General features: G+C 45.8%; 1 protein-coding gene across 1 annotated transcript in view; it reads right to left on the bottom strand.

Moving 5' to 3' along the window:
* Positions 1-278: 278 nt before the first annotated feature.
* LOC128530231 (putative helicase mov-10-B.2) overlaps positions 279-14,616 on the bottom strand; it is a 30,675-nt gene continuing 16,337 nt past the window's right edge. Inside the window, exons 17-22 of the mRNA XM_053504028.1 lie at positions 7,824-8,015; positions 6,747-6,821; positions 4,975-5,100; positions 4,794-4,882; positions 2,316-2,428; positions 279-1,476 (exon numbers count right to left, since the gene is read on the bottom strand). Of these exons, the coding sequence (XP_053360003.1) occupies positions 1,415-1,476; positions 2,316-2,428; positions 4,794-4,882; positions 4,975-5,100; positions 6,747-6,821; positions 7,824-8,015 (657 nt within the window). The 3' untranslated portion in view covers positions 279-1,414. The remainder of the gene's footprint in view (positions 1,477-2,315; positions 2,429-4,793; positions 4,883-4,974; positions 5,101-6,746; positions 6,822-7,823; positions 8,016-14,616) is intronic.

The raw sequence follows: 14,616 nt of genomic DNA, 5'->3' as shown, positions 1-14,616 counted from the left end.
GGGGTAGAACCGCGTGAAAATATGCTGCACTGTCCAGAACGGGCAGATCCGCAGGCTGCTACCCCTCGGAGTTCTGAGCACGCAGATGTGTAGCCACTTATACACTTGGTTGCCAGGCAACGCCGCAGCAAGTTAATCAGAGTGAACACGCCGCACCTGGCGGCGCGTCTATTTAAGGATCCTGATACCTCGGCACTTCGTGCGATCATTAGGTAGCACCGGTAAGGTATCAGGGCCAAAGACTGAGGAAAAAGCATAAAGAAAGTCTAAAGAGACAGTTTCAGTTTTCTTTCATTTCCTTTGAAGTTCCTAATTAATAACCCAATGCTATCTCTAAATGGAAAGGTCTTCATAAGCACTCTCTTGTTTCGTTGACCTCCTCTGAAACCCTGCGTTAGGCCTCTTATAATAAACATTACACCTCAAAATCTATTCCAACAAATGACATAATAACATTTCATTACACTTTATTATTATCATTTCCATCTTATAAACATTATATCATAATGAATAATAATAAAAAAATATTTTAGATACATTTAAAAATATATATATTCTTAACAAAAGCTGTGATTAAAATTGCTCATAAAATCTCTGCATAGTTTCTACTTTATTAAGACATTCATCTGTCAGTCCTGTACTGAACTTTATCAGGAAATGTCCCTGCTCCTAAAGTCATTTTAACACATTCCAATAACCTTTAGATCTTTGCATTCGAAATTTCTGTCAAATTCAAGTATAATTCTAAATCATTTGTGATGGAAATGTATTCATCATTCATAGTACATTCTGCCTGTGCAGCTTCTGTGGACTTGCAGAACAAGTGCATTTAATGACAACTAGATGGCAACAAAGACAGAGAAAAAAAAGAAGAAAGAAATAATAAATTAAAATAAAATAAGGCACCAATTTATTAAGAGTTTATACTTGCAAAAAAAGTAACCTTTCTTGCAAAAAAAAGAAATAGTAGCCTCAGTTAGTGATGAGCGCTGGAATGGATTAGATGAGTGATCTTAATTAATAAAATGCAGTATGACAAAGTCTTAGTTTGGCTACTGAATCCTCCTTATCAATGTCTGATGCACTGCCTGTTAATCTATCAAGGTTTTTACTCCTTTCATTTTAAGCAGTTCTGTTTAGCCCAGTACAGATTATACTTTTAGACAACCTTACTGCCACTTGTTAGGCTATGAATGTGCATGCTGTGCTTTAGGAATTAAGGCCATTTGATAGCAATGAATTTTTTTTTTTTATGGTAAGTTGTCCTTCACATAGGGGCTTGAGTTTAAGGCTTATGTGCAGTCTAAAATGAATTGTTTGCAAAGATAAAATGTATGCTCTGATTTTAAGCAGAAATTGGCAATGCACTAGGATGGGAGACGGGGAGAGAGAGAGAGAGAGAGAGAGAACAGGGTTACTGTTCGTTCCTCCACTCAGGGTTTATGTACTGCTGGATGACACTCTCCTCAGTTTCCACTAGCGAGGGAATATAAAACACACAGACAGAAAACAAAGGTTAATCACTTATGAAAAAAAAACAGAATGCCTTGCATTAATTAATATAAGAGGGGTGTTTAAGTCAAACCAGGACTTTCGATTGTGCAGAATGACAGAACACAGTAATCAGAGGAAAAACTACTGTTATTTCTCAATATAGTCTCCTACTACTCCTAAGATTTCTCAGTATGCCAGAGCCATGATAAGATTTTCTGCTTAAAGTTTGATACCCTGGCCTCCCAGGAACTCCTTTAATGGCTCAATTATGTGGAAATCGCTTAGGTCAGGACCATATGGGAGATGTGGCAATAACTCCCACTCAAGTTCCTGTAATGCGCAAGTGATGTTTGTGAAAGATTGTGTCTACATTTCCCATAGACACATGTCTCCTCCGCCAGTTGGCAAAAAGTTATCTGTTAATTTTCAAGGTGATCCAGTTACTGAATGGTTATGGGAATGACTGCGACCTCAGCCCGGGATCGTCATTCACAGATGTACAGCTGTCTTTAAAAATTTTCCACCATTTAAATGTTTTAGCACAGTCAATCGTACTGTGTTTATCTTATGTAAATATCAATCGGTTTTATACCAATTTATACATCACAGGTCCTGGGTTGACTTGAACGCACGCCCCTACAATTTTCTTAGTCTATATATTTTGATTTATTATAAAATGATGATTTGCGAATCCCATGATGACTCAATATTAAATTTGTTATCCTGCATATTTATAAGGAATTACAATATAACTTGTATTTGTATGTATTGTATTTGAGGAAACATAGAAATTCATTCAGGCCCCGGTGTCTAGTACTGACCTTCAGTATGGATTCTGAGGGCCATGAGCCGAGCCACCACTTCTTCTGTGCCCTCTACAGAAGTGCGCTCGATACCTGTATAGCCTCCCTCTTCAGTGCAGTAGTCGATAAACCTGAACATACACAAATATATAGAACAATGGACCAAATAATACCAGCTTACTAGAGCTTTCAATTTAATATATAATTTATGTTTATATATATTTTCCATTTCAAACATTTATCCATACAAAAATCTAATTAAAATATTATGTAACATGGAGGAGACCAATCTTGTTTTCCTAATAGTTTCAAATTCAAATTTGGCATTTTGGAGAGATTTTATATGTGCTCCAAAAAAAGTTCAACTTTCAGCGTTATATTGTTTCGATTCAAACAATAATAATAAAAATGCTAATTATTCATATTTCTCTACGAGTATTGATACTACAATTGGTGTATTAATGATTGGATACCATCAAGATAGAATATTTCTCAGTATGCCAGAGCCTAATAAGATTTCCTGCTTCACGTTTGATACACTGGCCTCCCAGGAACTCTACGTATATGGACTATATGAAGGATGTGGCATTAACTTCCACCTGAGTTCCTGTAATGTGCAAGTGATGATTGTGAATGATTGTGTGTTCATTCCTCACAAGAGATGTGTCTCTTCCGCCAGATAAAAAAAAATCTAAATCAAATGTAAAGAGAATAATAAATAAAATCACATGTAAGTTCATTTGCCTTGCTGTGTGGGAAGGAGAAAAATGGGCAAGAGTAAGGATTTGAATGACTCTGACAAGGGCCAAATTGTGACGGCTAGAAAGCATGGACAGAGCAAGTCCAAAACCGGATCTCGTGTGGGATGGTTGCCGTCTGCCAAGGTCAGGACATACCAAGGAAGGAAAACCGCGACCATGGGATGCATGTGGGACACGAAGGGTGTACTGTAGCTCAAATTGTTAAAAAAGTTAATGCTGGGTCCCATAGAAAGGTTTCAGAACATGCGTATGAGTTTGTGTAGCCTCAGACTGGTCAGGATGCCCATGCTCACTCATGTCCTACCACCAAAAACCCCTACACGGGTGATGTAAAAATCAGAACTAGACCATAGAGCAATAGAAGAAGGTGGCCCGGTCTGATGAAGCATGTTTTCTTTTACAGCATGTGGATGACCGGGTGCATGGCTTCCCAGCAGACACAAAGGGAAAAAGACAAGCTAGTGGAGGCAGTGTAATGCTCTGGGCAATGCTCTTGGGTCCTGCCCTCCATGTGGATGTTCTAACTACTTAAACATTGTTGCTGACTTTCATGGAACAGCGATTCCCTGATGGCGCTGGGTTCTTTCAGTAACATAGTGGTCCCTGCCCCCTTGCAAAAAAAAGGTTGAGGTGCTGACTTGACCCCCAAATTCTCCAGATCTCCAGCCAATCACACGTATGTCGGATGTGCTGGAAAAACAGGTCCGATGTATGAAGGCTTGTGCCAGACATGGCAGTACACCTTTGAGTCCATGCTGCGAAAGGTCAGGGCTGTTTTGGCAGCAAAGGGGACTATGTCAAATATATTTTATAATTGTATTTATTTAAATGATTCTTGAGGCCGCAAAATGATGGAATCCACCACAAGTTGGAAATTAGAAAAGGTAGTATGTGACCTTGGTGCTAAGAACCTGAGATACAATGTACAGTACCAGGTTGCAAAACAGGATTGTTAATTTGGCACAAAGGTTTAATACACATTTGTGTGTGTGGATTTATTCCAAAAGGTTAAAGTGAGTTGAAAATATCTACAGAAGATTTTAACACGCACTTATTTTTTATGTATAAGGGAGCAATATAAAAGTTAGATGGCTTTTATGGTTAATGCAAAATTTAAAAAGAATCTAGAATATTAAAAGTTCTTGAGTAAGTAAAATTTTTTTACGATTTCTATTAATATTTAATACATATAATGTTTAGCGAAATGATAATTCTTACTTTAAGGAGTTTTGTCCTTACAAGATGGATATTGTATTGTAATGTAGTGTAGTGCACATGTTCCCTCTTTCCGTGTTTGTATAAACGTACACGTCCTTTGATATTTACACTCACTCACTCATTCATCTTCTATACCGCTTTATCCTGTATTCAGGGTCGTGGGGAACCTGGAGCCTATCCCAGAAGGCTTAGGGCACGAGGCGGGGGTACACACATACACACACTACGGGCAATTAGCCTAACCTTCATGTCTTTGGACTGTGGGAAGAAACCGAAGTACCCGGAGGAAACCCACTAAGCACGGAAAGAAATATGAAAACTCCACGCACACAGAGACGGTAATCGAACCTGGCCGGGAATCGGACCCTGGAGGTGAAAGGTGACAGTGCTAACCACTACAACACCGTGCCACTGACTTCTGCAGTTTAAAATTTTAGTTTAGAAAAATACATGAAGCACTTTGGAAATCGATTATCAGTGAATTCAATCAAAAAAAGGTTTAGACGATTGTGCATACTTGCACCAGGTTGTGTCACTACTGAGAATGACAGGGTTTCCAACAATGATGAGCAGAGACCTGGCTCGTGTCACAGCAACATTGAACCTCTGATATGAGAGAGAGAGAGAGAGAGAGAGAGAGTTAAAAGTTTCTATATAAGACTGTGGTTAAAATTTCTCTGTATTTGTGTCTGAAGTACCTTTTCATTTTTAAGGAAACCAATGTTAAAAATGGAGTCCAAGTCGAGGTATTCACCGCTGCTGCGGACAGTCGAGACGATGATCACCCTTCTCTCTTGACCTTGAAACTCCTCTACAGAGCCCACCTGCATATATATATATATATATATATATATATATATATAAAATATACTGTAAACAGGTGAAACTCGAAAAATTTTAATATCGTGCAAAAGTTCATTTATTTCAATAATGCAACTTAAAAGGTGAAACTAATATATGAGATAGACTCATCACCTGCAAAGCAAGATAGTTCAAGATGTGATTTGTCATAATTGAGGTAATTATGGCTTACAGCTCATGAAAACCCACAAATCCACAATCTCAAAAAATTACAATATTGTGAAAAGGTTCAATATTCTAGACTCAAGTGTCCCACTCTAATCAGATAATTAAGCCATAACACCTCAGGGTTTCTGAGCTTTTAAATGTTCTCTCAGTCTGGTTCAGTATGAAGCACAATAATGGGAAGGACTGCTGACCTGACTGTTGTGTAGAAAACCATCATTGACATCCTCCATAAGGAGGGAAAGTCTCAAAAAATAATTGCAAAAGAAGTTGGATGTTCCTAAAGTGCTGTATTAAAGCACATTAATAGAAAGTTATGTGAAAGGGAAAAGTGTGGGGATGACCGCAGCCTGAAGAGGATTGTCAGGAAAAGGCCATTCAAAACTGTTGGGGACTTTCACAAGGAGTGGACTGAGGCTGGAGTCAGTGCATCAAGAGCCAACGCACACAGATGGATCCTGGACATAGGCTTCAAAGGTGGTATTCCTCTTGTCAAGCCGCTCCTGAACAATAAACAACGTCAGAAGCGTCTTACCTGGGCTAAAGAAAAAAATAACTGGTCTGTTGCTTAGTGGTCCAAAGTCCTCTTTTCTGATGATTGCAACTTTTACATCTCATTTGAAAACAAAGGACAGAGGAGTCTGGAGGAAGAATAGAGGGGCACACACTGCAAAATGCTTGAAGTCCAGTGTGAAGTTTCCACAGTCCGTGTTGATTTGGGAAGCCATGTCATCTGCTAGTTGATCTACTGTGCTTAATAAAGTCCAAGGTCAACGCAGCCGTCTACCAGGAGATTTTGGAGCACTTCACTGCTTCCTTCCGCAGATGAGCTTTATGAGGATGCTGACTTCATTTTCCAGCAGGACTTGGCACCTGCGCACACTGTCAAAAGCACCAAAACCTGGTTCAATGACCATGAGATTGCTGTGCTTGATTGGCTAGCAAACTCGCCTGACCTGAACCTCATAGAGAATCTATGAGGCATTGCCAAGAAAAAGATGAAAGACATGAGACTGAACAATGCAGAAGAGCTGAAGGCCTCTATTGAAGCATCCTGGTCTTCCATAAAACCTCAGCAGTGCCACAGGCTAATAGTTTCCATGCCACGCCGCACTGAGGCAGAGGACCATATGTTCTATGTATGTATAATCCTTGTTTTATTGATTGCATGTAATATTCTAATTTTCTGAGATTGTGGATTTGGGGTTTTCATGAGCTGTATGCCATAATCATCTCAATTATGACAAATCACGCCTTGATCTTGCTAGACATGTAATAAGTCTCTCATATATTAGTTTTACCTTTTAAGTTGCATCACCAAAATGAATGAACTTTTGCATGATATTCAAATTTTTCGAGTTTCATCTGTGTGTGTGTATATGTACATGTATATATATGTATATATCATGGCCACAGCGAATCAAAATGAAATACTCGGAGTCACCTTCAGGTGTTCAATGTCCGTGTAGTCTTTCAGCTCTCTATCAAGTCTTATGATGGCTTTCCGCATTTTCTCCACCTGTGACCAAGCACATAAACATACACATTCAGAGGAGTAAGCATGCTGTCCTTTTTTAAGCAATTTCAACAACAACCTCAATTCCTTCATTTCAATTTACATCATATTTACACTCACTCACTCACTCACTCACTTACTCACCCATTGTCTTAACATGAGAACATTAAGCTCATTCACACACTACAGGCAATTTTGTGAATGGCAATTAGCCTAATCTGCATCTCTTCAAACTGTGGGAAGAAACCAGAGCATCTGGAGGAAACACACCAAGCATAGGGAGAACATGCAAACTCCATGCACACTCCAGGAATCAAACCTGGACCCCAGAGGGTCAAGGTGACAGTGCTAACCACTTATCCACCATCATAATTACAATTCATCCATCCATCCATCTAGGAACTTCTGTAGTCCAACTAGGGACCATGGAGGCCAATGGTGACCATTCCCATTTGTACAACCGCAGAAGGACCTCCAGTCAGTATTTAGACACTACAGGCAATTGATAGGATGATGGGAACGCCAATCAGCCTACTCTGCATGTCTTCGGACTGTGGGAGGAAACCGGAGTGCCCGGAGGAAATCCACTAAGCACTGGGAGAACATGCAAACTCCTTGCACACAGACCCCAAGGCAGGAATTAAACTTAGCCCCTATGCCATGCTGTCATAATTACAATATATTTTATTATTTATAGGTATTTTTGAGTTATTTATAATTAACTAAAACAAAATTTAAAAAGTTATTTTAGCACGGAACACTCGTATTTTTTTTTATAATATACTTTAATTTTTTTTACTAGCAGCCTATTAGTTGACATATAAGCCAATGATTTGCAGTAAAATTCTCTTCCACTTTTCTTCCAATTAAGAACTCTTATCTAAGTGTCCTGAGTGATCTCAATATGTTTTTAAACATCTACTGTATAGTGATGTCCGCTTGGACGGATACCTCAGGACGAATATGAATACCAGTATCTCCTGGCTGGTGAGTGCTCATTCCTACCTGTTTCCTGTAGGGGGTGATGATGCCAATGTCTTTGGGTGAGATCTTGGCAATGCCTTTCTTGCCCTGAAGCAGCAGCAGTTTCTTTAGGTAATCAACGACGACGTTGATCTCACTAGTGTTGAAGAAAGATGGACTGGTCGACTCTTGCTCGTCCTTCCCTCGCACACCATGAAAAATCAGAGGGAAACCCTGACAAAGAAAGACATTTAGAAATGACAAATACATTTTTTGACATAATCTCCTTGCTTTTCAAAACACTTAGTCCATCTGTCAACTAGCTTTCATATTTCCTAATTTAAAAAATGTTTAAGGCTGATCAAGGCGAGCCACGCATGCACTGCTGTCATTACTTCTTCATCAGAAGTGAATCTTCGTCCTCGTATGGGCTGCTTTCATGGGGCCAAACAAGTCAAAGTCCGATGGAGCGAGATCAGGACTACAGGGAGGATGCTTCAACATCTTAAAACAAGTCTTTGTGTCTACAGTGTGGGCAGAAGTGTTCAGACATGCATCGTCATGCACGATCACAATGTCCTTGGATAGCAGTCCTCTGTGTTTAATCCAAAGTTTAGGTTTCAACTCTTCAATAAGTGTCTCATTGTAACGAGCACTGCTGATTGTTAAACCTTTTTCCTAATAATGTTCCAATACTGGCCCTTGGGAATCCCAGGGGAGACATCTGCCTTAAACGACCAACAGAAGTTTTAATATAACCAGAGTGCTGATAATTTTTGACTCACACTCGCACATACTGTACAAAGTACATCTTCTGATGGTAGTTTGCAGCAGTGACAGGATGTTTAAATGAATGTTAGTGATAAGAGACATGATGGTCACTGGCGATGAAAAGAAGGCAGGGTGACAAAATGACACAATAATCTTTATTGTGTTTCCCTTGCAAATAACATGCAAATCAACTCGGCCAACTCAACAGGAGGTGAATCTTGCTCTAGATATTTTGTAATAAGCCTATAAACAAAGTCATAAAGCTGTTTAGTACTGTAGCAACATTTAATGCCACGTCATACTCCAGACATACAAAGCTGCCAATATGTACAAATCAGAGCATAGTCAGAATACAATAGCGTAGACCTATTAATAAAACATTAAAGGCTACTTTCTCATATAGATAGTAAGCTTTAGTCCTTTTTGACTAAACCTTTGTGAGTTTTTTTCATTGATGCAGTTGTTCTAGCTTTAAAAAAACACATTCATTTGAATGGGCTTTGGATTAAAATGAGCAGTGTGAGAATGTCTAAGCCAGCTGGTCTCGGTTCAACAAACTCTGTAACCAGTATTCGTACAGACATAAGCTGAACTGAACCTCAAGCTGGCACATAGAGGCACAGGACAAAACTATAGTTTTTGTATTAATGGAATGCGCTCTGTCAATTTAAACCATGGTCATCATCTCATTATCTATACTCCTTTTTGTCCTGTATTCAGGGTCTCAGGGGGCCTGGAGCCTATCCCAGGAGACTTGAGGCATAAGGCGGGGTACACCTTGGACAAGGTGCCAATCCATCGCACACTCATTCACACACTATGGGAAATTCAGGAACGCGAATCCGCCTAGTCTTTGAACTGTGGGAGAAAACCGGAGAACCCGTGGGAAACCCACCAAGTATGGGGAGAACCTGCAAACTCCATGCACACAAAGACGGGAATTGAACCCGGACTCTAGAGGTGAAAGGAGACAGTGCTACAATTTGAGGCAAAATGTATAAATAAAAGTAGAATATGTTTCACCAATCAGTTCAAATTCTTCATTTATATAGTTATTTTTTTTGTTTAGAGTTATTCCGAGGGATTTATTTAGAGTGATTTCGACAAAAAAAAAAAAAAAAGATATTTCAACTTTGTGATTGACTCAACTAACAGGAAATGGCTTACTTAAAAATACTGTGGCGTGGGTGGGGTTTGAGTTACAACCATCATGCTTTGCGGGAAGGAGTGTTATGTGTTCACCGTTTTGGGGAAAGGTGTTTGGGGTAGTGGTTTCAGCCAGGGTGTGTGTGTGGGTAGATGTTTGTTTTAATTAGTGTGGATGTGTCTTTTGGGAAGTTGGATGTGCTGTCTTGTGCTGGTATTCAATAAAATACTCCCAGCCATTTGCATTGGGAAGCCAGGAAGCTCACTCGTCTCTCCAAGTTCCTGCTTAGCGGTGAAAAACGCTACATTGGTGTCAGAAGTGGGATGGAGAGTAGCGGGTTAGAGCGCACCCCGGAGCAAGCTACAGCTCCGTGCGCCGTCAGCCGGCGAGGCGACCTGCAGCTGCGTCTGCCGTCCTACAGCGGCGCTGTCAAGCCCCACGCATTTATCGCCCAGGTGGAGCTAGCTGCCGACTTCGCGGGCTGGTCCCCGGCGGAGACAGCCGTCCGGGTGGCCCTCTCGCTGGAGGGCGAGGCGCTCCGGGCGTTGGAAGACCTCCGGGCGGATGAGCGGAAGGACTGGGCGAAGTTGCGGGAGTCGCTCCACTTCCGGTTCGGCGCGTGTGACCGTAACGAGGCCGCGTGCAAGGAGCTGGCAACCCGCGTGCGGAGCGCCTCCGAACCACTGGGGGCGTTCGCCATGGACCTGAGATCTCTTGCACGCCGGGGCTACCCGGAATTCGGGCCCGTCCAGCAGGAAGAGCTAGCACGGCGTGCGTTCGTGCGGGGGATTCGGCCATCGCGGCTTCGCGAACACATCCGGTTGGCGGAACCGGCTTCCCTGCTCGAGGCGCTGTGCGAAGCCGAGCGCGCCGAGCCCATCATGGCTGACTACCACCGCGAAAGAGCCGAGCGGTCTCCCGTGGCTCGGAGCCGCTCGGTATGTGAACCTAGCCGGGGACAGGGCAACCCGTCGCGGCTAGGCCTCGACTCAGCCTCCGAGATTCCGCGACCACGCCGAGGCCAGGGACCGCCGGACTACAGCTGCAACGCTCTCAGGCCTGAGGACAACGTACCCCAGCAGCCGTTAAGACTAGCTGCGGGGGGCGCCGAGGGGAAGCCGCCTCCCCCAGCCGTCTTTGTTTCCCCAACTGCCGGGTTCAACTTTTGGTCAGGACGCTTAGGAAATCGCACGGGTGTCTACGTGAACTGTGGCCTGGACAACGTTTTGTTACGGGCGGTCGTGGACACTGGCTCTACAGTTTCGCTGCTGCGCTGGGGAATACTAGAACAAGGCGAGCGCGGTTGTATGCTGCCGGACCCGGCTTTGAGCATTCGCACCGTGTCGGGGAGTTATTTGAAGATACGGGCCTGTCGCACGGTGCTAATACAAGTAGGTGCAATCATTCTTTCCCATCCATTCTTTGTGGCGGACATTGAGGATGATTGTATCTTGGGGTTAGACATTTTGGAACGGTGGGGTGCGGTACTGAATCTCGCGGACGGAACTCTGCGTGGTAACTTCGGGTTAGCCAGGTTGCTAGTGCCCAAAGCGCAGCCGGACGTGTTAGAAGCACGCACCAGCGGGGCGGAACTTCCGGTGGACGCGCCATGTAAACATCCCGTAGCCGACCGAGCGAGGGTAATGGCCGAGCTAATGCAGCGTAGCAGTGTAGGGCTTAGTCAGACACAGACCGACACCGTGAAGTCCCTTTTGCACGAGTTCGCGGATATTTTCGCGGTAGATGAGCGCGAGTGCACACATACCAATCTAGTGCAGCACACGATCGATACGGGTAACACAGTGCCTGTTCGGCTACATCCGAGACGCCTCCCATTAGCTAAACGAGCTATCGCCGAGCAGAAGCTGCGTGAGATGGCCGACTCAGGCGTCATAGAGCCAGCGCCCGGACCGTGGTCTTCGCCCGTTGTGCTTGTGCGCAAAAAGGACGAATCGTGGCGGTTTTGTGTGGACTACCGGCGGTTAAACGAGGTGACGCGTAAAGATTCTTATCCATTACCGCGAATAGATGATGCGCTGGAACACGTTGCGGGCTCGGCGTGGTTTAGCTCGTTGGATTTGCGTAGCGGGTATTGGCAAGTAGAGCTCGCCCCGGAAGCACGACCAAAAACCGCGTTCTCGATCGGGCAAGGGCTATGGCAATTTCGGCGCATGCCGTTCGGCCTCTGTAACGCTCCAGCGACGTTTGAACGGTTGATGGAGAAAGTGTTAGCCGATATTCCTCGCAATCGTTGTGTCGTCTACCTGGATGATTTATTGGTGCACGGCAAGGAGTTTGAGGTCGCGCTAGCTAACCTACGCGAAGTATTTTTGGCTATCCGGCGGGCAGATTTGCGGCTCAACCCCAAAAAGTGCCAGCTGTTGCGGCCAGAGATGGGTTTTCTAGGACACGTAATTAGTGCTAGAGGTATTGCCACCGATCCAGCAAAAATTGCGGCGGTACAGAATTGGCCTGAACCGCTAAATGTGTCACAACTACGCACCTTCCTCGGGTTAGCCTCTTACTATCGCCGGTTTGTGAAGGATTTTGCAACAATCGCCAGTCCACTGCACGGGCTCACGAAGAAGAATCAGCCGTTTCGCTGGGACAGGGTGCACGCGCGTGCTTTCACTAGGTTACGGGAAGCTTTGGTCACGTCGCCCGTTCTCGGATATCCTGATACATCTCGTATGTTTATTCTCGACACGGACGCAAGCGATGTTGGGCTGGGGGCCGTCCTGTCTCAGGTTTCCGAGGGTAAAGAGCGTGCTATAGCTTACTTCAGCCGCGTGTTGTCAGGACCGGAGAGAAACTACTGCGTCACCCGGCGCGAGCTGCTAGCGGTCGTCGCGGCCCTTAAACATTTTAGGCCGTATTTATACGGGCAATCCTTTCTGCTGCGGACCGATCACGCTTCGCTGGTGTGGCTGCTTAGTTTTAAAGAGCCCGAGGGGCAGTTAGCGCGATGGCTCGAGCGGTTGCAGGACTATGATTTTACCGTTCAGCACCGAGCGGGAAAACTGCATGCTAACGCCGACGCTTTATCCCGCCGGCCGTGCAGCAAAGAGCGTTGTCGGCATTGCGAGCGGGTTGAAGAGCGCGTGGGTGGTTGCGACATCGAACGCCCTCCGACCCCCCTGAGGCAGAACGTTCTCCCTGCACAGTCCTCCGGAGCTCCCGTCGGTAATCAGCCGTCCGATCCGGTGTGCAGCCGAGTTATTGCGTCGCATAAACCATCGCCTGTAGTCGTTTCGCCTGTGCCACAGATGGACTGTGATCAGCTAATTGCCGAACAGGGGAAAGATCCGGCGCTGCAGCGGGTCCTGGGGTGGGTTAACGCGGGCCAGAGACCGGATTATGCCGCTGTTGCTCACCTGGGGCCCGAGGAAAAAGCTCTCCACTCGCAGTTCAACCGACTAGCGTTGCGGGGAGGTTTACTCTACCGCCACTGGGAACGGCCGTGCGGCGCTGGCGGATCTTTTCAGCTGCTGGTGCCGCGGAATCTCCGGGCACGAGTGTTGGGAATGGTGCACGGGCATGCGGGTGCAGGACACTTCGGAGTCACTAAAACGCTGCGGCGGTTGCGCGCTCGCTTCTACTGGCCGGGCTGCCACACGGATAGTGAACTCTTTGTGCACAGATGCGACGTCTGCACGGCAAAGAAGGGCCCTACCCAGCGCTCGCGAGCACCCCTGCAAGACTTTCGGGTGGGGGCACCTATGGAGCGTATGGGAGTGGACATTCTTGGGCCGTTTCCCATCTCCGATCGCGAGAACCGGTATGTGCTGGTGGCCATGGATTATTTCACAAAGTGGCCGGAGGCGTTTGCTGTCCCTGACCAGAGCGCTTCCACCACGGCTCGAGTGCTGGTGGATGAGGTGTTCAGCCGATTCGGCGCCCCGGAGCAGTTGCACAGCGATCAGGGGCGTAACTTTCAGGCGGAGGTGTTTGCGGCGGTCTGCGAGCGCCTCGCCCCTTCATCCGCAGAGTGACGGCCTCGTGGAACGCTTCAATCGAACGCTCACCACCCAACTCGCCGTGCTTACCAGCGACCGGCAGAAGGATTGGGACGAACATTTGCCTCTCGTGCTTTGGGCTTATCGCACAGCAGTGCAGGAGTCCTCACAGCTGACGCCAGCTGCGTTAATGTTCGGTCGCGAGTTGCGCACGCCCGTGGACCTTGTGTTCGGGTCCCCTCCACAAATGGATTTACCCAGGAAGCCGGGTTTGGATTATTTTTTTTCATTGAAAGACAAACTGTTCCGTGTCCACGAGTTGGCACGTAGACACTTGGCGGACGCCGGTGTTAAGCAGTGCCGCATGTATGACACTCACAGCCGGGGGCGAGACTTTGCTACTGGGGAACAGGTGTGGGTGTATTCCCCCGGAAGGAAAAGGGGGCTCTCCCCTAAGCTCATGTCTCACTGGGTGGGCCCCTGCACGGTCATTGCCCAGCTCTCCGATGTAGTCTACCGAGTGCGGTTGGCGGGGCGGTCGCGAGTGGTCATGCTCCACCGGGACCGTCTCGCTCCCTATCGGCCCAACGCCAGTGCAACACCGAACTCTGTGGAGGCCGGCCCGCCTCAGGAAGAGGGCTGCAACCCTTCTTCCCCCGCAAAAAGACTCCGGCGTTCACAACGCCAGCGCCGACCACCGTCACGCCTCCAAGACTGAGTTCGCAATAGTGTCCGGGGACGGTCACAGCTCGGGTGGGGGCAGTGTGGCGTGGGTGGGGTTTGAGTTACAACCATCATGCTTTGCGGGAGGGAGTGTTATGTGTTCACCGTGTTGGGGAAAGGTGTTTGGGGTAGTGGTTTCGGCCAGGGTGTGTGTGTGGGTAGATGTTTGTTTTAATTAGTGTGGATGTGTCTTTTGGGAAGTTGGATGTGCTGTCTTGTGCTGGTATTCAATAAAATA

This window comes from Clarias gariepinus, chromosome 9 (assembly GCF_024256425.1).
Source record: "Clarias gariepinus isolate MV-2021 ecotype Netherlands chromosome 9, CGAR_prim_01v2, whole genome shotgun sequence".
Lineage (NCBI taxonomy): Eukaryota > Metazoa > Chordata > Actinopteri > Siluriformes > Clariidae > Clarias > Clarias gariepinus.
This window is presented reverse-complemented; position numbering and strand designations above follow the sequence as displayed.